The sequence below is a fragment of the Oncorhynchus gorbuscha genome, linkage group LG11 (assembly GCF_021184085.1).
Source record: "Oncorhynchus gorbuscha isolate QuinsamMale2020 ecotype Even-year linkage group LG11, OgorEven_v1.0, whole genome shotgun sequence".
Classification (NCBI taxonomy): domain Eukaryota; kingdom Metazoa; phylum Chordata; class Actinopteri; order Salmoniformes; family Salmonidae; genus Oncorhynchus; species Oncorhynchus gorbuscha.
In genome coordinates, this window is record NC_060183.1 from 78,478,326 (window position 1) to 78,503,388 (window position 25,063).

At 41.9% G+C, this 25,063-nt stretch overlaps 1 protein-coding gene across 2 annotated transcripts in view; it reads right to left on the reverse strand.

The window, feature by feature from the left end:
• Positions 1 to 25,063, reverse strand: part of ror2 (receptor tyrosine kinase-like orphan receptor 2) — a 129,827-nt gene that overhangs the window by 38,251 nt on the left and 66,513 nt on the right. For both annotated transcript variants that reach the window (XM_046290595.1, XM_046290594.1), the window contains exon 2: positions 10,109 to 10,192. In XM_046290595.1, coding sequence (XP_046146551.1) covers positions 10,109 to 10,192 — 84 coding nt within the window. The remainder of the gene's footprint in view (positions 1 to 10,108; positions 10,193 to 25,063) is intronic.

A 25,063-nucleotide genomic window follows, 5' to 3' on the forward strand; every position in this document is an offset into this window, starting at 1 on the left:
TAATAAAGAGAAGGGAGAGAGAGAAAGAAAGAGAGAAGAAAAGAAAGCCCCAGGAGAGAAATAGCCAATAGAAATCTAAAGAGAAAGATGTCCAGGTTACAGAGAGAGAACCATAGAAATAGAAGAATAAAGTACTGAACTCTGTGTACTAAGGTTACAGAGAAAGAGAGAGAGAGAGATATAAAGAGAAAGGGAGAGAGAGAAAGGGAGAGAGAATAAAGAGAAAGGGAGAGAGAGAAAGGGAGAGAGAGAAAGAGAGAGAATAAAGAGAAAGGGAGAGAGAGAAAGAGAAAGGGAGAGAGAGAAAGAGAAAGGGAGAGAGAGAAAGAGAGAGAAAGAGAGAGAATAAAGAGAAAGGGAGAGAGAGAAAACCCCTTCAGTTTCTCTGCATTCTGACCAGCGTGACTCACTACAAATAACCAATACCATTGGATAAGAGACCCAGACCGAGCCCACACTGCACAGTCATGTGATCCTGCCCTGTCGCCAGGTAACCAATGTTAACAAACATTGTCCAGGGTCAACACTCTGGTCAAGACCGGTAGACCACTGAACCATAGAAATAGCCAATAGAATATCTAAGTACTGAACTCTGTGTACTAAGGTTACAGATGCCTAGCCCCAGACCTGCATGTGGAACCATAGAAATAGCCAATAGAATATCTAAGTACTGAACTCTGTGTACTAAGGTTACAGATGGCTAGCCCCAGACCTGCATGTGGAACCATAGAAATAGCCAATAGAATATCTAAGTACTGAACTCTGTGTACTAAGGTTACAGATGCCTAGCCCCAGACCTGCATGTGGAACCATAGAAATAGCCAATAGAATATCTAAGTACTGAACTCTGTGTACTAAGGTTACAGATGCCTAGCCCCAGACCTGCATGTGGAACCATAGAAATAGCCAATAGAATATCTAAGTACTGAACTCTGTGTACTAAGGTTACAGATGCCTAGCCCCAGACCTGCATGTGGAACCATAGAAATAGCCAATAGAATATCTAAGTACTGAACTCTGTGTACTAAGGTTACAGATGCCTAGCCCCAGACCTGCATGTGGAACCATAGAAATAGCCAATAGAATATCTAAGTACTGAACTCTGTGTACTAAGGTTACAGATGCCTAGCCCCAGACCTGCATGTGGAACCATAGAAATAGCCAATAGAATATCTAAGTACTGAACTCTGTGTACTAAGGTTACAGATGCCTAGCCCCAGACCTGCATGTGGAACCATAGAAATAGCCAATAGAATATCTAAGTACTGAACTCTGTGTACTAAGGTTACAGATGCCTAGCCCCAGACCTGCATGTGGAACCATAGAAGAATATCTAAGTACTGAAACTAAGGTTACAGATGCCTAGCCCCAGACCTGCATGTGGAACCATAGAAATAGCCAATAGAATATCTAAGTACTGAACTCTGTGTACTAAGGTTACAGATGCCTAGCCCCAGACCTGCATGTGGAACCATAGAAATAGCCAATAGAATATCTAAGTACTGAACTCTGTGTACTAAGGTTACAGATGCCTAGCCCCAGACCTGCATGTGGAACCATAGAAATAGCCAATAGAATATCTAAGTACTGAACTCTGTGTACTAAGGTTACAGATGCCTAGCCCCAGACCTGCATGTGGAACCATAGAAATAGCCAATAGAATATCTAAGTACTGAACTCTGTGTACTAAGGTTACAGATGCCTAGCCCCAGACCTGCATGTGGAACCATAGAAATAGCCAATAGAATATCTAAGTACTGAACTCTGTGTACTAAGGTTACAGATGCCTAGCCCCAGACCTGCATGTGGAACCATAGAAATAGCCAATAGAATATCTAAGTACTGAACTCTGTGTACTAAGGTTACAGATGCCTAGCCCCAGACCTGCATGTGATTTAGCCAACTGCTTTCACAGATTTGGGTTCTTTCCATTTCAACTCTGCAAGGTATATAACATCAATCATCACATTGGACATTTGAGTCAAAACCATTTCTGTTCACATACTGTATCCTATTCCCTATATAATTTATTCCTTGCCCATAGGCTTCTGGTCAAAGGCAATGCATTATGTAGGGCAGTGTTTCCCAACTCCAGTCCTCCAGTAACCCCAACAGTACACATTATGTAGGGCAGTGTTTCCCAGTCCTCCAGTAACCCCAACAGTACACATTATGTAGGGCAGTGTTTCCCAGTCCTCCAGTAACCCCAACAGTACACATTATGTAGGGCAGTGTTTCCCAACTCCAGTCCTCCAGTAACCCCAACAGTACACATTATGTAGGGCAGTGTTTCCCAGTCCTCCAGTAACCCCAACAGTACATATTATGTAGGGCAGTGTTTCCCAGTCTTCCAGTAACCCCAACAGTACACATTATGTAGGGCAGTGTTTCCCAACTCCAGTCCTCCAGTAACCCCAACAGTACACATTATGAAGGGCAGTGTTTCCCAACTCCAGTCCTCCAGTAACCCCAACAGTACACATTATGTAGGGCAGTGTTTCCCAACTCCAGTCCTCCAGTAACCCCAACAGTACACATTATGTAGGACAGTGTTTCCCAACTCCAGTCCTCCAGTAACCCCAACAGTACACATTATGTAGGACAGTGTTTCCCAACTCCAGTCCTCCAGTAACCCCAACAGTACACATTATGTAGGGCAGTGTTTCCCAACTCCAGTCCTCCAGTAACCCCAACAGTACACATTATGTAGGGCAGTGTTTCCCAACTCCAGTCCTCCAGTAACCCCAACAGTACACATTATGTAGGGCAGTGTTTCCCAACTTCAGTCCTCCAATAACCCCAACAGTACACATTATGTAGGGCAGTGTTTCCCAACTCCAGTCCTCCAGTAACCCCAACAGTACACATTATGTAGGACAGTGTTTCCCAACTCCAGTCCTCCAGTAACCCCAACAGTACACATTATGTAGGACAGTGTTTCCCAACTCCAGTCCTCCAGTAACCCCAACAGTACACATTATGTAGGACAGTGTTTCCCAACTCCAGTCCTCCAGTAACCCCAACAGTACACATTATGTAGGGCAGTGTTTCCCAACTTCAGTCCTCCAATAACCCCAACAGTACACATTATGTAGGGATGAAGAAAGGGGTATTGGAGGGGGGGGGGGAGATAGGGAGAGACGTAGGGGAGTTGAGAGAGAATGTTGGCCAGGTTCTGACAGGCAATCATGTCTCAATCTCTCATCAGACTGTCTATCTCTATGGTCACACACACACACACACACACACACACACACACACACACACACACACACACACACACACACACACACACACACACACACACACACACACACACACACACACACACACACACACACACACACCTCTCTAAAGATAGTGCCTTATTCTCTGATAATTACTGAACCATCTCTGATTTAACAGTTGATGGCTTCCTGCTTTCCTTTTATCTGAGGATTTGCCTGTGTGCCATCTGTCCTATGATAAATCCTGTTGTCTTGGCCCAAACCTCGGTGAGTTGGCATGCCTGCTCATGTAGGTTTGGTAAATGCCTATGACCACATAAGCAATCAAGTACTTTGGTGGTTAACACAGTAGATCAGTTGTTACATACATGCTGTCACTGAATCCTACAGGACCTACCGTGAGTACACTGTAACCACTAACCTGATCTACTGTTCTACAGTAGTGAAATCCATATATACACACACACACACACACACACACTTAGAGAAAATAACATATGACCTTCATAGAGCCCACCACTTGGGTATGCCTTCAAGTTGTATATTTTGTAATGCCATAACATCAGGTTGCCAAGCCACAACTAGCCACGCTAGCCTCCAACAGCCTCGGTGGAAAGTAATGGACAACGTTAGCAGGCCAAGGAGAGTGCAAGGCAAAGCTCCACTCCAGCTATATTCCAATTGGAAAATAAACCTCAAACATCCTCAAATAACCTCAATCACGTTGGTGTTTTTCCTTTCCTCCAGGCCAAAAGGTTGTTGGCGCCTGCACAACTGTTGATTCGAAACAAATACACTTTAAACAGTTTTGAAGTCGGTAGATATCTTGGATACTCGTCCTCAAGGCATCGGTTCAAAGGCTGGTGATTGGATTTATCCCTTTAAATGGCAACAAAGGGTCAAGGGTGAAACCAATGGTGGGGTGAATCTCAAGTAGTTACAATATTCAGTGCATTATGCCTATTTGATGTGTAATGTCTTCACGCATGGCAAATATTGGGATTTAAAATCAGGAAGTGATGACTATCATCATCTTCACTATTAACTTATATCATAAACCAATTAAATTGTACAAGCAATAACCCAAGTTCAAATGTGGTCTGGAAAGTTTTCCAACCCATTAACGCTACTTTAATTTAGAAAACATTTTACGTTGTTATATCTTCTCCAAATTGATCTCAATAGGTTGAGTGTTGGACAATTATTCCCCCATAATGCCGTTAGGTAATATAGTAATACCATTACTTATTTTTATTTTTTATTTTATTTTTTAAATATTTTTTTTTATGAATAATAATACCATTACTGTTAGACCCACTTTTCCCATATGTTACCCATAACACAAAATGTTAGTCTATTATCAAACATATCAGGATGAAAACATAATGTCCTCTTCCCTCAACTTACCCCTTTAATATAGGGAGCTCCCCCCTAGCCACATCGACAGGACAGCAGTGGAGAAGGTGGAACGTTTTAAGTTCCTCAGCGTACACATCACAGACAAACTGAAATGGTCCACCCACACAGACAGTGTGGTGAAGAAGGGGCAACAGTGCCTCTTCAACCTCAGGATTCTAAAGAAATTTGTCTTGTCACCTAAAACCCTCACAAACTTTTACAGATGCCTGTCGGGCTGTATCACCGCCTGGTAAGGCAACTGCACTGCCCACAACCGCAAGGCTCTCCAGAGTAACGCATCACTGGGGGAAAACTACCTGCCCTCCAGGACACTTACAGCACCTGATGTCACAGGAAGGCCAAAAAGATCATCAAGGACAACAACCACCCAGACCACTGCCTGTTCACCCTGCTATCATCCAGAAGTCGAGGTCAGTACAGGTGCATCAAAGCTGGGACCGAGAGACTGAAAAACAGCTTCTATCTCAAGGCCATCAGACTGTTAAACAGCCACCACTAACACAGAGAGGATGCTGTCTACATACAGACTTGAAATCATTGGCCACTTTAATAACTGGATAACTAGTCACTTTAATAATGTTCACATATCTTGCATTACTCATCTCCTGTGTATGTACTGTATTTTATACCATCCTATTGCATCTTGCCTATGCCGCTCTGTCATCGCTCATCCATATATTTACATGTATATATTCTTATTCCATTTCATTAATTTACTTAGATTTGTGTGTATTAGGTAGTTGTTGTGGAATTGTTAGATTACATGTTAGATATTGCTGCACTGTCAGAACTAGAAGCACAAGCATTTCGCTACACTCGCAATAACATCTGCTAACCATGTGTATGTGACCAATACATTTTGATTTGATTTGCTAATTGTAGTTCATTGGAGGAGCAACATAATGTCCTCTTCCCTCAACTTATCCCTTTACTGATTACAGTTTACTAGGAAGAGCCAGAGAATGCTTGGTTGAACAGTGACACACATACACAAATTCAATACAACTTGTACATCCCTTCCCCTGGCTCCACACACTACAACATCTGCCTGGAGTACTTGTGGTCCGCCTCAGAGAGAGCTTATGCAATGGAAAAATGGCGCTGAGGAGTGTGCCTGCATGCAGCAGAGTACTCAGCATAACGCAGAGAAATGATGTCACCATTTAGGGTTTAATTAAAGGTTCCTATAGTACAAATGGCATCCTATTCTCTATGTAGTGCACTTATTTTCACTATGTAAGGAATAGGGTGTCATTTGGGACACATCCCCCCCCCTGTTTTCTTCTGACAGCCCAGAGGAAGTGGAAGCTGCAGCTCTGCAGCTGGCAGACAAAGCCTAATGGGTTTGACTGTTTGTGTGCAGTGGTGATTGGAGGACAGTAAACAACGTGTTGAGTGCTGACAGGGGCATTGCAGCGCCACTGGACGGGCCAAAGTACGCCGGAAACAAACGGAGGAGCTCATTTAGAGGTGAAAATGACAAATGAGGGTTTTTAGTTCGGGATAAACGCGTAACATGCTGTCGTTAGGCAAGAAGAGGCGAATACATTTCATTGCAGGAAACACGGCCCGAAGAACTGTTAAAGTACATTTGTATCGATAACTCGTTGCTTTCTTTCCAATCCTCGGGCTAGGGTAATGAAATACATCTCCAGCTGCTGCAGCCCGCATGCGCTTGTAACTGGGCTCCACTAAAACCCTCCGAGTCCATCGTCTGTCCTGGTCAAAAGCCAAACTACTTTGTGTTCAGTGGCGTGGTTCTTGTGGCGACACGGTTGTATCAAATATCAAGGCTGGAGTGATTTACTTCTCCCCGAGAGATAGACGTAATGAAAAGCAGCTTCCTCCTAAAGCCCATTGCTGCCACCCTGGCGGACCAACGGAACCTCAGTCTTAGAAATGGCTGGGTATGTGTGTTGGATCATGCCACAGCGGTGGTGTTGATGCTTCCAAAACACACAATGGCCGTCCCAAAGCATGGAATCCCCATCCCACCTATGACCCTCATGGCTGAAATTCCCCTCTATCGCCTAATATCGCTGTATCCAATCTCCTTTCAACTACCCAAATTCACTGTGAAAAGAAACTGGCTGGGTATGACTTGGGCAAATTCAAACAAGCACTGTTTGAGGACTTAACCTGGTCTGACAACCCATGTACCTTACTAATACAAACCAAAACGTTCCTTTGCATCTGTCAAAGGAGAGGGAAACACTGAGATTCGGGAGCTTTGATTTCTATCGAAAGTTTCAATTTGTTTTTAATTGAATGAACTGTTCCGAATGTGAAGAGTAGACCCTCTGAAAACTACTACCGTGTCCCGAAGACCCTGGACCGATGGCCGACACAAAGCCTCTATGGTGCAGCATTACACTTTCCCTCTGCTGGTATTAAACATACCCCCCCCCCTCCTGATTTATGCACGCAGTTGACTGGGGGACGCCCTCAATGCACGTCAAACCCCCACCGCTCTTAAACAACATAATTAGGCTGCACATGGAAGATAGAGATCTCTTGAGTTTGGGAGGGCTATGTAGTGTTTGATGTTCGTGCCAATATGGCTGTCGGTAGCTTCAAAGCCTCACATTTGCCAATACATATCATCGGCAATCCAGGGTTTGCACACATTGGTTTGGGAGGACTATATTGCGTTTGACGTTTGTACAGCCATTCGGGGGCGCTATTACAAAGTTCGTCTGATGGTCATTAATTATCCTAATAACATAGGGCGGTGGGCTGATTTTCATTATGAATTTTGGAGTATGGTTTTGGGTGGAGGGCTGTAGAATGGCTGTGCTCCAGTTACTTCCCATCCTTCATAACAGATCTAGGACCAGTTCTTGCAGCCCTAGTCTAACACATTCGGAACATCTCAGCCAATCTGGCCAGGAATCAGTTCTTGTGTGGAACAAATGTACTGTATCAACATGACAGAATAGAGGGGGCCTCCGCTACACGCCTCCACTCCAGGATCCAGATTAGAAAGGGGATGGGGGGGGGCTAAAGGAACTATCAGAACAAATGCTTTTTTTCCGACATAACGGCTTCCCTCGTCTTCAATCACCCAGAGTCATTGAGGCAGGGGAGGCTGGTTGGAGGAGCTATAGTAGGATGTGTTCATGGAATGTAATAAAACGGAATGGGAGTCCAACATGTGGTTGCCATGTGCTTGATGTGCTTGACTCCATTCCAGCCATTACAATGAGCCCGTCCTCCTATAGCTCCTCCCCAGCAGCCTCTTCTGAACTTAAGCATGGGATGAGATGAGCCCTGCTGCAAAGGGATGGGAGCTCTGTTCAACTCCAAAAGGCTTTCATTTTGAAGGTTACCGTGCTGCTACGCTGACGTTGAACATACATATCTACCTCCATCACTCCAGTATCCCTGTACATGTTAATATGCTACTGACCCTGTATATAGTCACCTTAACCTTATACATATCTACCTCCATCACTCCAGTATCCCTGTACATGTTAATATGCTACTGACCCTGTATATAGTCACCTTAACCCTCTACATATCTACCTGTATATAGTCACCTTAACCCTATACATATCTACCTCCATCTGTACATGTTAATATGCTACTGACCCTCCATATCTACCTCCATATCCCTGTACATGTTAATATGCTACTGACCCTGTATATAGTCACCTTACCCTTATACATATCTACCTCCATCACTCCAGTTTCCCTGTACATGTTAATATGCTACTGACCCTGTATATAGTCACCTTACCCCTACTACATATCTACCTCCATCACTCCAGTATCCCTGTACATGTTAATATGCTACTGACCCTGTATATACCTTCTTAGGTTCTCCTGTTCTTCTTATTTCTATTTCCCTGGTGTTTTTGTTCTACATTGTGTTATTTTTAGTACTAAATTGATACTGATTACTGCATTGTTTGGTTTAGAGCTGCAAGAAATGCATTTCACTGTACTTGTGCACGTGACATTAAAAACTTGAAACTTCATCTCGACCTGGGCCCTTCCATTGAACTGCGTAGTCAAATCAAACGAGAGCTTTTCTTACAGCTGTAATATGTGACTTTTTTTTCTTCAAATTCACATAGAAATGTGTGTCATAGATCTGTCATTGAAAGCAAGTCTAGGAAGCGGTAGATATGTTCTATATGCGTAATATGTATGCTTACTGTTTTTTTTATACGTATTTTACATTTGGTTACGTAAATCAGCTTCAAAGAGCAGAAAATACAATATTATTGGTTATGGGAAAAGATATTTCACAGTGGTTTAGATGGTACAAGGACTCGCTCTACACTTCACTTCACTTGCTTGTTTAGTCACAAACTGACATTTGATTTTAGGAACCAGGAAATAGCAGAGCGATTTCTGCATAGTGCATCTTTAACCGAGAAACCGAGGCTGTGTCCCCAAAGGCACCCTAATTCCCTATATAGTGCATTAAATGAGGGAGTCATTTGGGACGCATACAGAGACACTCAAGAAACAGGAGAGTCAAGGACATCATTGCGCTTGAGAAGAAGCAGGTCTCTGCAGAGCCTTTTGGGGAGAGGTTTTAGGCCAGGGCGGGTCTGTGAGGCCTGGAATGTTCTTTCCAGAGATTCTGTGCTCTGTCACACCACACCGGGTTCAGAGTAACGTGATCAACTACTCTTCAGATCGAGATAAGGGGAGTCCGTCTGTCAGTCAATTCGTCCGTCTGACAGTAAACAGCTGTACGGACTGATAACAAGTAAACATGTGTGTGTATGTGTGTGTGTGTTTACAGCTCATGTACACTCCTATAGTAAATCATGATTAGGGAAAGGAGAAAAAGAGGGGGAGGAGCCATAAAGAGAGAAAATCAGAGAGAAGGAGAGAGCGGGGTTAACTTCAGCTGTGGGTGCTGCTCCACTTTAATAGAAAGAGAGAGAGTGAGAGAGAGAGGGGGGTAACTTCAGCTGAGGGTGCTGCTCCACTTTAATAGAAAGAGAGAGTGAGAGAGAGGGGGGGGTAACTTCAGCTGTGGGTGCTGCTCCACTTTAATAGAAAGAGAGAGAGAGAGAGAGAGAGAGAGGGGGTAACTTCAGCTGAGGGTGCTGCTCCACTTTAATAAAGAGAGAGAGAGAGAGAGAGAGAGAGAGAGAGAGAGAGAGAGGGGGTTACCTTCAGCTGAGGATGCTGCTCCACTTTAAGAGAGAGAGAGAGAGAGAGAGAGAGAGAGAGAGAGAGAGAGAGAGAGAGAGAGAGAGAGAGAGAGAGAGAGAGAGAGAGAGAGAGAGAGAGAGAGAGAGAGAGAGAGAGGGGGGTTAACTTCAGCTGAGGGTGCTGCTCCACTTTAATAAAAGAGAGAGAGAGAGAGAGAGGGGGTTACCTTCAGCTGAGGATGCTGCTCCACTTTAAGAGAGAGAGAGAGAGAGAGAGAGAGAGAGAGAGAGAGAGAGAGAGAGAGAGAGAGAGAGAGAGAGAGAGAGAGAGAGAGAGGGGGTTACCTTCAGCTGAGGGTGCTGCTCCACTTTGAGCTTCTGCCAGCCCCTCAGACTCCACTGGCTGGGATAAGCTAGGATCTGCTTCTGCTGCAGAGACAGGAAGGAGACCAGAGTTAGGAGGGAACAGAACTCACATAACCCTGCCTAGGTTTGCCTTAGATCCAGGTGTCTGAACAGAAACCTGGTGATACTGACTACAGTGCTGCTGACACATCAAACAATATACCACCTGAAATATTATACACATCCATATGTTTCTGTTAGTAAATGATCCTATCATCTTGCTAAATGTGCGGCACAGAATGATCCAACAGCTGTCATGTCTCAATGCTTGAAGTCACATACATTTTTAGATTTATGCAAGTCAGTTAAGAACAAATTCTTATTTACAATGACGGCCTACACCAGCCAAACCCTAACGACACTGTGCCAATTGTGCCTCCCCATATGGTGACTCCCAATCACGGCTTTGGATTTGAACCCGGGTGTCTGTTGTGACGCTTTAAGCACTAAGATGCAGTGCCTTAGACCGCTGCGCCACTCGGGAGGCCCAGAACAAAACGAGAAAGGAGTCTTCATAAACTCTGCCAGACGCAACAAGTGGATCCAAAACCTCAATTTAATACAGCCGTTTTGGGAGCAAGGCTTTAGAGTGACTAGAAGGACATACCATCTGATGAAAATTGCCATGGCCAAAAGCACACAACAAAAAAAACAGAGTTTTGATGAAACTATGATATTGTTGTATTCCATCCAACATCTGCCACCAAGAGTGCTGGTCTTGTTACAAGATGAACAAAGATCGATTTGCAGTGAGCCTGGCTAGAAATGCCTCCCTCACATCAAAGGATCAACGTTGCCTATTGATTTGCCATTAGACCAATGTGCTACAGATGTTAATTACGTGCTCTACTGATGTTTACGATCACACAATGGATAATTACTGCCGAATTGGTCACAGGGCACTATTGAAAATGAGATGTATTTATTTATCCCAGAAGAATTAGAAGAAGAAAAATACAAATGAATATGTGCACAGAAACATCATGATTTATATTCATGGTCAAAATTCACAACAGGTTATTTCTCAAAACAATCTGGACATTATTTCGGGACAAACACTCATTCATATGTTCAGTTTTCGATCCAAGAAAAATCTAAAAGATCAACAGATTTATGGTTAGTGATTTCCCCCCTCCTCCCCCGAAAACACTTTACGATCGTTAAGAATTGCTTTCCAAAAGTACCGGAAAGAGAGAGAGAGAGTTCATCTTATAGGAAACCACACTTTGGCACATAGAATCCCAAACATAGCTGCTGGACAAGTTGAGGTCACTCACATGGTCTGCATTTCAAACGCCACCCTATTCCCTATATAGTGCACTAGTTTTGACCAGAGCTCATAGGTCTCTGGTCAAAGGTAGTGCACTATATAGGGGATAGGCTGCCATGTGGGATGCAGCCATGATTACTCTGCAGTAGCGTTTCCCCACAACTGGGTTAGGAATGTGCTGTGGGGCTGGCAATTAGCGATTAGCACATTAATGAGCGAGTAGCAATGGAGGAGTGTTTTAGCCCTGTCCAGTCCAATCCCCAGCTCCCATGGCCTGACATACACAGGGCTACGTTCAGTAGCCAAACGTTGTCGAACATTGCAGATTGAAATGGCTTGAATAGAACTGAAGCGATTCTCCTTATTCTACAGGTCAGGAGGCATGTTTGTTTTTACATAGAAATATTTATATCTGAACGTTCCACAACTGTGTCCTGCTGAAGGCCCCGGTCACCAGACAGCACATCAGCTGTGTCCTGCTGAAGGCCCCGGTCACCAGACAACACATCAGCTGTGTCCTGCTGAAGGCCCCGGTCACCAGACAGCACATCAGCTGTGTCCTGCTGAAGGCCCCGGTCACCAGACAGCACATCAGCTGTGTCCTGCTGAAGGCCCCGGTCACCAGACAGCACATCAGCTGTGTCCTGCTGAAGGCCCCGGTCACCAGACAACACATCAGCTGTGTCCTGCTGAAGGCCCCGGTCACCAGACAACACATCAGCTGTGTCCTGCTGAAGGCCCGGTCACCAGACAACACATCAGCTGTGTCCTGCAGAAGGCTTGTGTTCAGTAGGGCACACCATAGTAAATGTATTTAGGAAAATGTGCATTTCTTATTACAAAAATTGTGGTAGTACCTCCTCCATTGATTTAAGTTTTAAAACATTTTCTCCCTACTGGGCATGACCCTGAAAACATGTCCATCTGGTAGACATATCTCACGAGTCTTCACTTCAAATCGATCCAACTCCTAGGTTTTATCACCTTTAGTAGTGTTCAGTGTAATGAAAATATGTCAAGCGTAGACTATTATTACCAACTTCCTGCAAGTCTTCACTTGGAAAAACATCACACTAACATTTTTCTAGTTATAGTGCATGACGATGAGAAGAGTTTAAACGTTGATATGTACATGAGCTCCTTAAAATCATGCATCCTAAATGACACCCTGTTCCCTATGTAGTGCACTACTTTGACCAGGGCATATAGGGCTCTGGTGTAGTCCACTACATAGTAGTGCACATGTATAGTGAATAGGGTGCCACTTGGTACATAGTAGTGCACATGTATAGTGAATAGGGTGCCACTTGGGACGCAAACCAAAGGTTTAGCTCAGCTCCCACGGTCTGGTTAAGTCATGCTGAAAAGCACAGCTAGGATCTGAGAGCACCACACCTCACGCAAATTCCATACATTGCAAGACCCATTAATTTGACTGAGGTTTTACCTCGGCAATGGGCCTAGAATCAAATCAGTTCTCAACCCAATTATGTCAAATAATTTTTTTTTTTTTCTATCCAGATTTTCTATCCAGACTTCTATCCAGATTTTCTATCCAGACTTCTATCCAGATTTTCTATCCAGACTTCTATCCAGATTTTCTATCCAGACTTCAATTGAGGTGTTCATAAAAAACAGCTTTATCTTTGCCTGGGCAACATTCTGAAAATAATATTTAAAAATTGGCTGATGGACTTTCAATTGCATTGAAACGCAAAACTATTTCCTTACTCTACAATGACTGCAAAACTACTCAAATACCCGTCCTTGATGAGCACATAGGGCTTGTCTGGTAATATTGAACTGCTTGCATTTTGACTGGTAATGTGTGTGTGTGTGTGTGTGTGTGTGTGTGTGTGTGTGTGTGTGTGTGTGTGTGTGTGTGTGTGTGTGTGTGTGTGTGTGTGTGTGTGTGTGTGTGTGTGTGTGTGTGTGTGTGTGTGTGTGTGTGTGTGTGTGTGTGTGTGTGTGTGTGTGTGTGTGTGTATATATATATATATACATACACACACACACAGTCAAAAGTTTGGTTCACCTACTCATTCAAGGGTTTTTCTTCATTTGTACTATTTTCTACATTGTGGAATAATAGTGAAGACATCAAAACTATGAAATAACACATATGGAATCATGTAGTAACCAAAAAAAAAAGTTAAACAAATCTAAATATATTTTATATTTGAGATTCTTCAAATATCCACCCTTTGCCTTGATGACAGCTTTGCACACTCTTGGCATTCTCTCAACCAGCTTCATGAGGTAGTCACCTGGAATGCATTTAAATTAACAGGTGTGCCTTGTTAATAGTACATTTGTGGAATTTCTTTCCTTCTTAATGCATTTGAGCCAATCAGTTGTGTTGTGGCAAAGTAGGGGTGGTATACAGAAGATGGCCCTATTTGGTAAAAGACCAAGTCCATATTATGGCAAGAACAGCTCAAATAAGCAAAGAGAAACGACAGTCCAGCATCACTTTAAGACTTGAAGGTCAGTCAATGTGGAAAATCTCAAGAACTTTCAAAGTTTCTTCAAGTACAGTTGCAAAAACTATCAAGCTCTATGATGAAACTGGTGCTCATGATGACCACCACAGGAAAGGAAGACCCAGAGTTACCTCTGCTGCAGAGGATAAGTTCATTAGAGTTACCAGCCTCAGAAATTGCAGCTTAAATAAATGCTTTACAGAGTTCAAGTAACAGACACATCTCAACATCAACTGTACAGAGGAGACTGCGTGAATCAGGCCTTCATGGTCGAATTGCTGCAAAGAAACCACTACTAAAGGACACCAATAATAAGAAGAGACTTACATGGGCCAAGAAACATGAGAAATGGACATTAGACTGGTGGAAATCTGTCCTTTGGTCTGATGAGTCCAAATTTGAGATGTTTGGTTCTAACCGCCGTGCACGGATGATCTCAGCATGATGGTGTGCTTTGCTCAAGGTCATTTTTCCCCTTTTTGGCACGGGCATTCGAACCAACAGCCTTTTGGTTACTGGCCCAACACTCTAACCACTAGGTTAGTTGCCGCCAAAACGGACTCAGTGAGGAATGTTTTATGTCTGTAAGGAAGAGACTGTGTGTCTTACCAGTATGAAAGCATTACTCAACAGGGATCTCCGCCGCTAGGACGTTCCTTGTCCTAGTCCCAAATGGCACCCTATTCCCTATATAGTGCGCTACATTTGACCATAGCCATACGTTCTGAAGAGGGAGGATGAGTTATGGCTTAGTAATGGAGCCAAAACCAACACGGAGGGAGGAGTTCCCATGTCAAATGATCGTCACATTGTTGTGGAAATACGCCTGGGATTACTTTTACAATGTACATAATACACATACTCTTTCATGGAGAAGCTTACCTCAGAAAAGGCACAAAACCATTTCCTAAAATAAAAACAGGTAAGAGAAGAAGACAAAAAAGTCTGCTTGTTTAAATGAGCCATCTTTAAACTACGCTTAATATATATATATATATATATATATATATATATATATATATATAGCGAGAGAGCGAGAAAATCTGACAGCTGACCTTGGTGAGAAAAAAGTTCTCCAGTGTCCTAGGGGGGGGGGGGGGAGAAAGATGAATGAATGTCTGTCGTAGCGCAGGAAGTCATAGTAATTTATGTTCGCCGAGTAACAAATGAATAGAAAGAGTAGATAATTGTTTCAGTGTTAACAACGGCTCCGTGAGACACTTCAATTTCACCGGCAGTAAGTAACGAGTCTAGAGGCTCACAACTTACAACAAAACCAATGCTGCTCAGTGATCTTCATTTTACTTCAAGTACAATCTGTAATATTCAGTTTGAAGGTCCAATTGATTTATTATTATTATTGTTTTATTTAACTAGGCAGGTCAGTTAAGAACAAATTATCATTTTACAACGACGGTCTACACCAACCAAACTCTAACCCGGACGATGCTGGGCCAATTGTGCGCCGCCCTACGGTACTCCCAATCGCGGCCGGTTGTGATACAGCCTGGAATCGAACCAGGGTCTGGCGTGACACCTCTTAGACCGCTGCGTCACTCGGGAGCCCCAATGCAGATGTTTTATATCAATATCAAATCATTTATGTGTAACAATTAAGTGCCTTACTGTAATAGTTCTCCATAAAAATTGTTTAAAAAAAATACATTTAAAAAAGCTTTTTAGCAAAACAAATATTTCTCAAGCAAGAATTTTTCTTGGACTGTTTGGAACTGGTCTGTGGGGAGGGGAAAACTGAAAACTCGCTGCTATTGGCAGAGAGGTTTGGAACTCTTTGTTACTGGTCTATCATTGATATATTAACTATTTGAACACCTGGTGATGTCACCGGGCAGTCTGAAACTCCCCTCATGCAAAACCTGCTGACTAGATGGTCCTGTGTAGACTGAGTTTCTGGTTGAAAATCATCGGGAAATAACACTGATCAAATTGTTCACAATTTTACAGTGTTAGTTTCTACAGCTATTGTACGATATGATACAAAATGCATAAAATGCATAAAATATTTTTGACTGCACTGGCCCTTTAAATTTAGACTATTGTACTGTATTTTCCTGGTAGATAACCATGAAGAAGAACTGTTAACATTAGGACCCTTCAAGGCCATTTTTGTCAGACTTCCTCAAAAGGCACTTTGTAACATGACCCTTCCAGCACTACCTAATGTCCTACCAATGACACCTGACACAACAAAGCCCTCCCTTCATAATGAGCGCCAGTATTAATCAAAAAATAGATACCATGTTCTCCCCCTCCCACCCGTGTAGAATGAGCTGATGCACAGAAACAGAAGCACAGAGAGTGAGAGAGGGGGAGAGAGAAGAGAAGGGCAGTAAGAAACCAAAAGAAAGACAACAAGAAACAGAGGTAGAGAGAATGACAGAAAGAGAAAGAAAGGAGTAAGAGAGAGAGAGAGGGGAGAGTGGAGAGGGAGAGAGAAGAGACAGCGCGACATTGGACTGAGGAGCTAGCTGATTATTTTGTCTCTGTGACAGTGGAGCCCTCGAGGAGCCCACAGTGCCCCCCGAATCACAGCCACCTTTCACAGAGGATTCTCCTTTTTCAACATCCGCTTCTCCTGGCAACGGCCAGCCCAGCCACTCCAAACACTCATAGAGAGGAGAGAGGAGGCAGTGGAGTGAGGAGAGGGGGGGCCAATGGCCTCCAGCCCCCACTGGGGCTTAGTTGGTCTCCAACGAGGGAAGCAGCAGACCCCCTTGGCCCAGCCCAAAATGTAGGAGCTTGTTAACACTCCTCGTGCCCCTCAGGAGAGCCATTTTGACCAGGCCTGTTTTGCCAAAGTAATAAAATAAAAAAGAAGAAGTTGAATAAAATAATGAAATTGAGCAGCTGGAGGCCTTGTTGGGACCAACACAGTATTAAAATGCAACTTCAAAATTCACAAGTCTTCAGCGTCTACAAATGTCATTACTCAGTGTGGATGGCTGATGTAAGTATGTTCGCATCATTACCCCTCTTCATACCACTTGTTGACAGCAAGGTAACAGATGCTTGAGCTTTCAGGATTTCTCCAGTAAGACTCCAACTGGAGCACATCTCTGTCTGCAAAAGCCCTTAGAGCAGAAGAGGCTGCTTGGAGACAAACAGCTCCTGGAGGTGCCTGACATCCGTTAACTTGCAAATGCAGTGACCTGGAGTTCCATGAGTGTGTAGAAATGTTGGCAACGTTGTGCACACGGAGTCCATCTCTCCATTTAAGATGAAGAATGAATTGAATGGATGGATGAATTACAAAACCCCATGCAAACGGTTGGGTTCTCTCCTACCTGTGGATCGTTTAATTGCTGAAAAGTTAACTTCTTTTGACCAGAGCATTATGGACCCTGGTAAAAAGTAGTGCACTAAATAGGGAATAGGGTGCCATTGGACCCTGGTAAAAAAAATGTAGTGCACTAAATAAGATACAGGGTGCCATTTGGGACACATCCAGGGAGACGTCCAGGGTCTCTCAGGCTAAATGTTTAGGACTAAACACAGAGTCACTCTGGACTCTAAGACGCTGTGACCCGGTGAGAGCCTGCTAGCTTAGTGCATTGTACACCACATTTGGTGATCTATGGCTCTGGACCAAGTGGTGCGTAAGTTAGGCCTTGCTCTGTAGTTTATCCTCTGGTTCAAGTTTGAATCCCACATACTATTTCCAAACCAAGGCCTTTTCAAGAAATTACATCATGGCCTAGCATTTAAGAGCGTTGGGCCAGTAACCGAAAGGTCTCTGGTTGGACTAGGTGAAACATCTGTTGTTGTGCCCTTGAACAAGGCTCTTAACCCTAATTGCTCCTGTAAGTTGCTCTGCATAAGTGTTTGCTAAATTACTAAAAACAAATAAAAAAATGTAAACCTTGAGAATTTCAGTGGGATGCTCGTATCATATTACAATAGCCATTACACACATCCTATCCTTTTATGAAACTAGACTGAGGACTCGGGTAAACCTGAGCATGCATGCATATGTTTTGCTAGCCTGAAATGTACCTTGCAGGTAGATTGTGGTTGGACAAGGTTTGGCCTCTCTCCAGTGGACTGCCAATAGCTCTTGTTATCATGCTACACAGGTGCACATGCCCAAATCTGTGTCGTCCCAGGGAGGTAAAGGTGGGGCCTTATAAGGACTGTGAGGATTATGGAATTTTGGGTAATGATGAATTGACAAATGTTTTGATATTGTAATTAGTCTTTAAAAATGAGCTATGACACGAATACAACACAGTTTTAGAGACACAACACAGTCTCAAGAACTGATGGTTGGAACTTTTGGAAATGAAGCTTCTCCTCCTGTTCTGTTCGTAAAATGATTACCAACTTTGCTCATTTTTATTACTAATTGAAAAACTGCTATTGGATAAACTGTATCTAATCGAATATGAAGTTGAATCCCCCCTTCTCCTAAAATAAATGTATTAAGATGATGGACGATTAAATGTTTTTTGTTCACAGATATTGTCCATTATTGTCGGTCACCCTGGGACCTATTGCAGCTTTCATTATGTCATTGAATCTACCGCCCTCTGACCTCAGTATTACCCAATCTGAGATACAGTAGATTATATTCATTTACAGCTATATTCACTAGATGAATACATTCCACAGTATTACCCAATCTGAGATACAGTAGATTATATTCATTTACAGCTATATTCACTAGATGAATACATTCCTCAGTATTACCCAATCTGAGATACAGTAGATTATATTCATTTACAGCTATATTCACTAGATGAATACATTCCTCAGTATTACCCAATCTGAGATACAGTAGATTATATTCATTTACAGCTATATTCACCCAATAAGTACATTCCTCAGTATTACCCAATCTGAGATACAGTAGATTATATTCATTTACAGCTATATTCACTAGATGAATACATTCCTCAGTATTACCCAATCTGAGATACAGTAGATTATATTCATTTACAGCTATATTCACCCAATAAGTACATTCCTCAGTATTACCCAATCTGAGATACAGTAGATTATATTCATTTACAGCTATATTCACTAGATGAATACATTCCTCAGTATTACCCAATCTGAGATACAGTAGATTATATTCATTTACAGCTATATTCACCCAATAAGTACATTCCTCAGTATTACCCAATCTGAGATACAGTAGATTATATTCATTTACAGCTATATTCACTAGATGAATACATTCCTCAGTATTGCCCAATCTGAGATACAGTAGATTATATTCATTTACAGCTATATTCACTAGATGAATACATTCCTCAGTATTACCCAATCTGAGATACAGTAGATTATATTCATTTACAGCTATATTCACTAGATGAATACATTCCTCAGTATTACCCAATCTGAGATACAGTAGATTATATTCATTTACAGCTATATTCACCCAATAAGTACATTCCTCAGTATTACCCAATCTGAGATACAGTAGATTATATTCATTTACAGCTATATTGACTAGATGAATACATTCCTCAGTATTGCCCAATCTGAGATACAGTAGATTATATTCATTTACAGCTATATTCACTAGATAAATACATTCCACAGTATTACCCAATCTGAGATACAGTAGATTATATTCATTTACAGCTATATTCACCCAATAAGTACATTCCTCAGTATTACCCAATCTGAGATACAGTAGATTATATTCATTTACAGCTATATTCACTAGATGAATACATTCCTCAGTATTACCCAATCTGAGACATCTTTATATTAATTTACAGCTATATTCACTAGATGAATACATTCCTCAGTATTGCCCAATCTGAGATACAGTAGATTATATTCATTTACAGCTATATTCACCCAATAAGTACATTCCTCAGTATTACCCAATCTGAGACATCTTTATATTAATTTACAGCTATATTCACTAGATAAATACATTCCTCAGTATTACCCAATCTGAGACATCTTTATATTAATTTACAGCTATATTCACTAGATGAATACATTCCTCAGTATTGCCCAATCTGAGATACAGTAGATTATATTCATTTAAAGCTATATTCACCCAATAAGTACATTCCTCAGTATTACCCAATCTGAGACATCTTTATATTAATTTACAGCTATATTCACTAGATAAATACATTCCTCAGTATTACCCAATCTGAGACATCTTTATATTAATTTACAGCTATATTCACTAGATGAATACATTCCTCAGTATTACCCAATCTGAGATACAGTAGATTATATTCATTTACAGCTATATTCACCCAATAAGTACATTCCTCAGTATTACCCAATCTGAGATACAGTAGATTATATTCATTTACAGCTATATTCACTAGATGAATACATTCCTCAGTATTGCCCAATCTGAGATACAGTAGATTATATTCATTTACAGCTATATTCACTAGATGAATACATTCCTCAGTATTACCCAATCTGAGATACAGTAGATTATATTCATTTACAGCTATATTCACCCAATAAGTACATTCCTCAGTATTACCCAATCTGAGATACAGTAGATTATATTCATTTACAGCTATATTCACTAGATGAATACATTCCTCAGTATTGCCCAATCTGAGATACAGTAGATTATATTCATTTACAGCTATATTCACTAGATAAATACATTCCACAGTATTACCCAATCTGAGATACAGTAGATTATATTCATTTACAGCTATATTCACCCAATAAGTACATTCCTCAGTATTACCCAATCTGAGATACAGTAGATTATATTCATTTACAGCTATATTCACTAGATGAATACATTCCTCAGTATTACCCAATCTGAGACATCTTTATATTAATTTACAGCTATATTCACTAGATGAATACATTCCTCAGTATTGCCCAATCTGAGATACAGTAGATTATATTCATTTACAGCTATATTCACCCAATAAGTACATTCCTCAGTATTACCCAATCTGAGACATCTTTATATTAATTTACAGCTATATTCACTAGATAAATACATTCCTCAGTATTACCCAATCTGAGACATCTTTATATTAATTTACAGCTATATTCACTAGATGAATACATTCCTCAGTATTGCCCAATCTGAGATACAGTAGATTATATTCATTTAAAGCTATATTCACCCAATAAGTACATTCCTCAGTATTACCCAATTTGAGACATCTTTATATTAATTTACAGCTATATTCACTAGATAAATACATTCCTCAGTATTACCCAATCTGAGACATCTTTATATTAATTTACAGCTATATTCACTAGATGAATACATTCCTCAGTATTGCCCAATCTGAGATACAGTAGATTATATTCATTTACAGCTATATTCACTAGATGAATACATTCCTCAGTATTACCCAATCTGAGATACAGTAGATTATATTCATTTACAGCTATATTCACTCAATAAGTACATTCCTCAGTATTACCCAATCTGAGACATCTTTATATTAATTTACAGCTATATTCACCTCATACATACATTTCTCAATAAGTAACAAAAACATCACAGTGGACTGCACCTCAAGTATTCTGGCAAGAGGCAGAACATTAGAAACAAGTGTGTTTATTAGCTAATAACAAATCACCAAATGTAACAGTGCATGAGACAAGGTTGGAATCAAACTCGACATATGGTAATTACCGTAAATTGTCCTTTACATACAATTTACAACAGCTTGAGTAAATCCACTTGCGGTAAAATGTAATAAATGAAATAAAAAGGAAAATCATCGGTATAAAAGTAAGCAACTTCATGTTCCCAGAAAGAAAGAACAAATAATGATGGTCTGATCCTAATAAGACCCTTATGGAAAATATCAAAACTAATGATATTTTTCTAAAAATGACTAAAATGCTCCAGCAGCGTACAGTGTTGTAGTGTTGGAAATACTTCAAGGTGTTTCCACCCCCATGCATCGCTGTAGAAGCCAGGGTTGTGGAAAAGTGCTAACAGGAATCAATCAATTGGGTGTTTTAGACCAGAACCCTTAGACCACCCTTACACACAGCAGGCACATTCAAGGTTTGCGTGTGCCCGAGGCCATCCGCCTGGTTAACAGAAACATTAAAGAAGGCCTAGGGACTATTCTAGAGATAGTTTAGCCCCAACATTAATTAAGATCTGTGGCTAGCATTGGACTTGTAGTTTCTTAAATTGCACCATGGACTTTTAACTGATGCCTTAATGTTTTTTTATTTTTTATTATACTGTGTGTTTGTCCTGTCTGAAGCCCTCTGTCAGCACTGAACGAATTGCCCCTAGGGGATTAATAAAGTTGTATTCTATTCAACCTTTGCCTGAGCTACGTCCCAAATTACACCCTATTCCCTATTCAGTGCACTACATTTGAACAGGGCCCATCTGGCTCTGATCAGAAGTAGTGCACTACAGAACAGATGTGTGTGTGTGTTTAAATTCAGGACGGCATATTCCTACCCTTCCAATATTTCCGCATGTCTCTAGCTGTTGATGCTTGTCATTCCAAATGTCTAATGAAGATGGTAGCCTAGTGGTTAGAGTGTTAAGACTTGTAACCGGAAGGTTGCAAGATCAAATCCCCAAGCTGACAATGGTAAAAATGTGTTGTTCTGCCTCTGAACAAGGCAGTTAAACCCACTGTTCCTAGGCTGTCATTGAAAATAAGAATTTGTTCTTAACTGACTTGCCTAGTTAAATAAAAGGTAAAAATATATACAAATCTTCCTAGCAGCTTCTGAGGCTGTTCGTTACCAGTCATCCTCTGAACACAACATTACATTTACATTTAAGTCATTTAGCAGACGCTCTTATCCAGAGCGACAACAAACTGAATAGTTTATTATTCACCGTGTGCATTCCATGTGTGAAGTCGTTCAATATATTTTGATCTGAGCAGTACACCGAGGGTAGTTATGAACACCAAAAACCCTACAACCCTCTGTTCGGTGACGCTTAAGATGAAAAATAGCCTCAGATATGACACCGTCAGGTTTAAGGGTGGCCTACTGTATTTGCTTTAGTCACTATGATCACCAATGAACTGATTGAACAAAGGCCTTAAAAGTGCTCAGCATGTAACGTGTTATGCCTGCTGCGCTAAAAATACGACACAAAGCCTTTGATTCCAGTGGAGCGGCGCATTTTTATGCCAAACGCAATTACATAGCGGAACAGCCGACTCCTCAGATCTTCCACAATTACGGGATAACGACAGCTCTCTCCGCAGACATAAACTACACTCCACGGAACTCGCAAGGTTCTGTGTTTATTGTCAGGAATTCTGGTAGTCATAACAACACCTCTAAATATAAAATTGCAACAGGTCATTAGACGAATAGAGTACATGGAACAGAAATGTTCAACACCCAACCCCCCCCCCCCCCCTCCAATTGGTATATGCCATGCCACCATGTGTCCCAATAGCTGTAATTAGGGTGGCAACATGTTGTGACATTCTGAAAGGTCGGTTGGGTTGGGGAGGTTGATGTGAAATGTAAGGTCATGCCTTGAACTTCGAGCTGAAACAGATGTAATGAATCATATCGAGGATCAGCTGTGGTGACAAGAAAAACATGGGGAAATAATGTCGTCTCCAACTTTTTGGGGTTTCGAGAGTTCTGAACATTGCACTTGAACAGTTGCACGGTTCAGTGAATCTGATGTGACTGCCGTTCATGCAGGTACAGTAAATCATGGTACAGAAGCTCAGCTGAACAGGACCACCCCATATCGTGTGCCTGGCTGAAAGTGCAGTAATGCAAAGATATATGGACCCTCTCGGCCAATGGGGTAATTAAATAAATCAACTGGTTGCACAGTGAGCAATAACATCGTACAATGTTAGACTGTGGAGGTCCGTAAGGGAGATTACTTGGCCTTTGCCCAAGATATAACACAGCTTACTGTCCCATAACAGTATTTTGCAGGAGAGACAATCAAATGTAAGAAATGTGATTATGTTAGGCAAAATCTTGGCTGATTTATAACTTCTTATTTCCAATTGTTAGAATAGGTTCACAGGGCTACTGTCCTGCATGGCCTTGTTGAACTGCAGGGAGTCCAAGTTCCTGGGGTCTGAACAGGCATGTTTGGTCCACTGCCTCATAAAACCTCTGGTCCAATGCAGATGCTGGGGGAGACGAAGGATGGAGTGGCTGAGTGGGAGACTTACAGAAATGCTCGGGGAGACGAAGGAGAGAGTGGCCTGGTGGGAGACTTACAGAGATGCTCGGGGAGACAAAGGATGGAGTGGCCGAGTGGGAGACTTGGAGAGATGCTGGGGGAGACGAAGGATGGAGTGGCCGAGTGGGAGACTTACAGAGATGCTGGGGGAGACTAAGGAGATAGTGGCCTGGTGGGAGACTTAACAGAGATGCTGGGGGAGACGAAGGAGGGAGTGGCCAAGTGGGAGACTTACAGAGATGCTGGGGGAGACGAAGGAGGGAGTGGTCGGCTGGGAGACTTGGCACGAGTAAAGGCTCTTGAGCGTGCTTCTCAACCAGACTAATTTATTTTCTGCGTGCTCATCAGTGTGAGGGAGGGAGTAGCAGTGGTGAGGGGTTAGAAATGGTTCCCTGAAGCCTGGAAGACTTCCCAACCATTTCCTCCCTCCCTTCCCCTCGCCAGAGCAGAGCAGGGAGCTGCTGCTGGAATCCAGCTCAGGTTCACCGAGTTAAGATCAGAGTCTTCCATCAGCCATTTAACCCCGAGCCTTTCAGAAGGTCCAAACAACACGACAGCTGGAACCGTTGGAAAATATTGAAATTATCCATTTAAAAACAAAAGCTACATCAGCAATAAACTGTCACAGACAAGTGACAAAGACATTTTGAATAAATGGTAAAATAGGATTGTCAATAAATAAAAGGGGTAAATGTTAAATGTGGAGCACTATACCAGTACTGCACTTCTGAGTAAGTCTGTAATGATGTAGTGGTTACAAGGTTTGTTGCAGAAACACTGAAATGTAGGCTATCGATCTCCATGGCATTTATGAATGACAGTGAAACGGTTCTCTGAATGACTGCAAGCAGGTCCACAGGAAGGCCTCTGTGCATTACGGACGTCAATAAAGCTCTACAGCGATAAGATGACGTGAAAGTCGCTATCGCTAGCCATATATTCTTTATTGCTGCGTCCCATAGCCTGTCAGGGTTCAAGGTCAACAAACGGTGGGTAAACAGTTC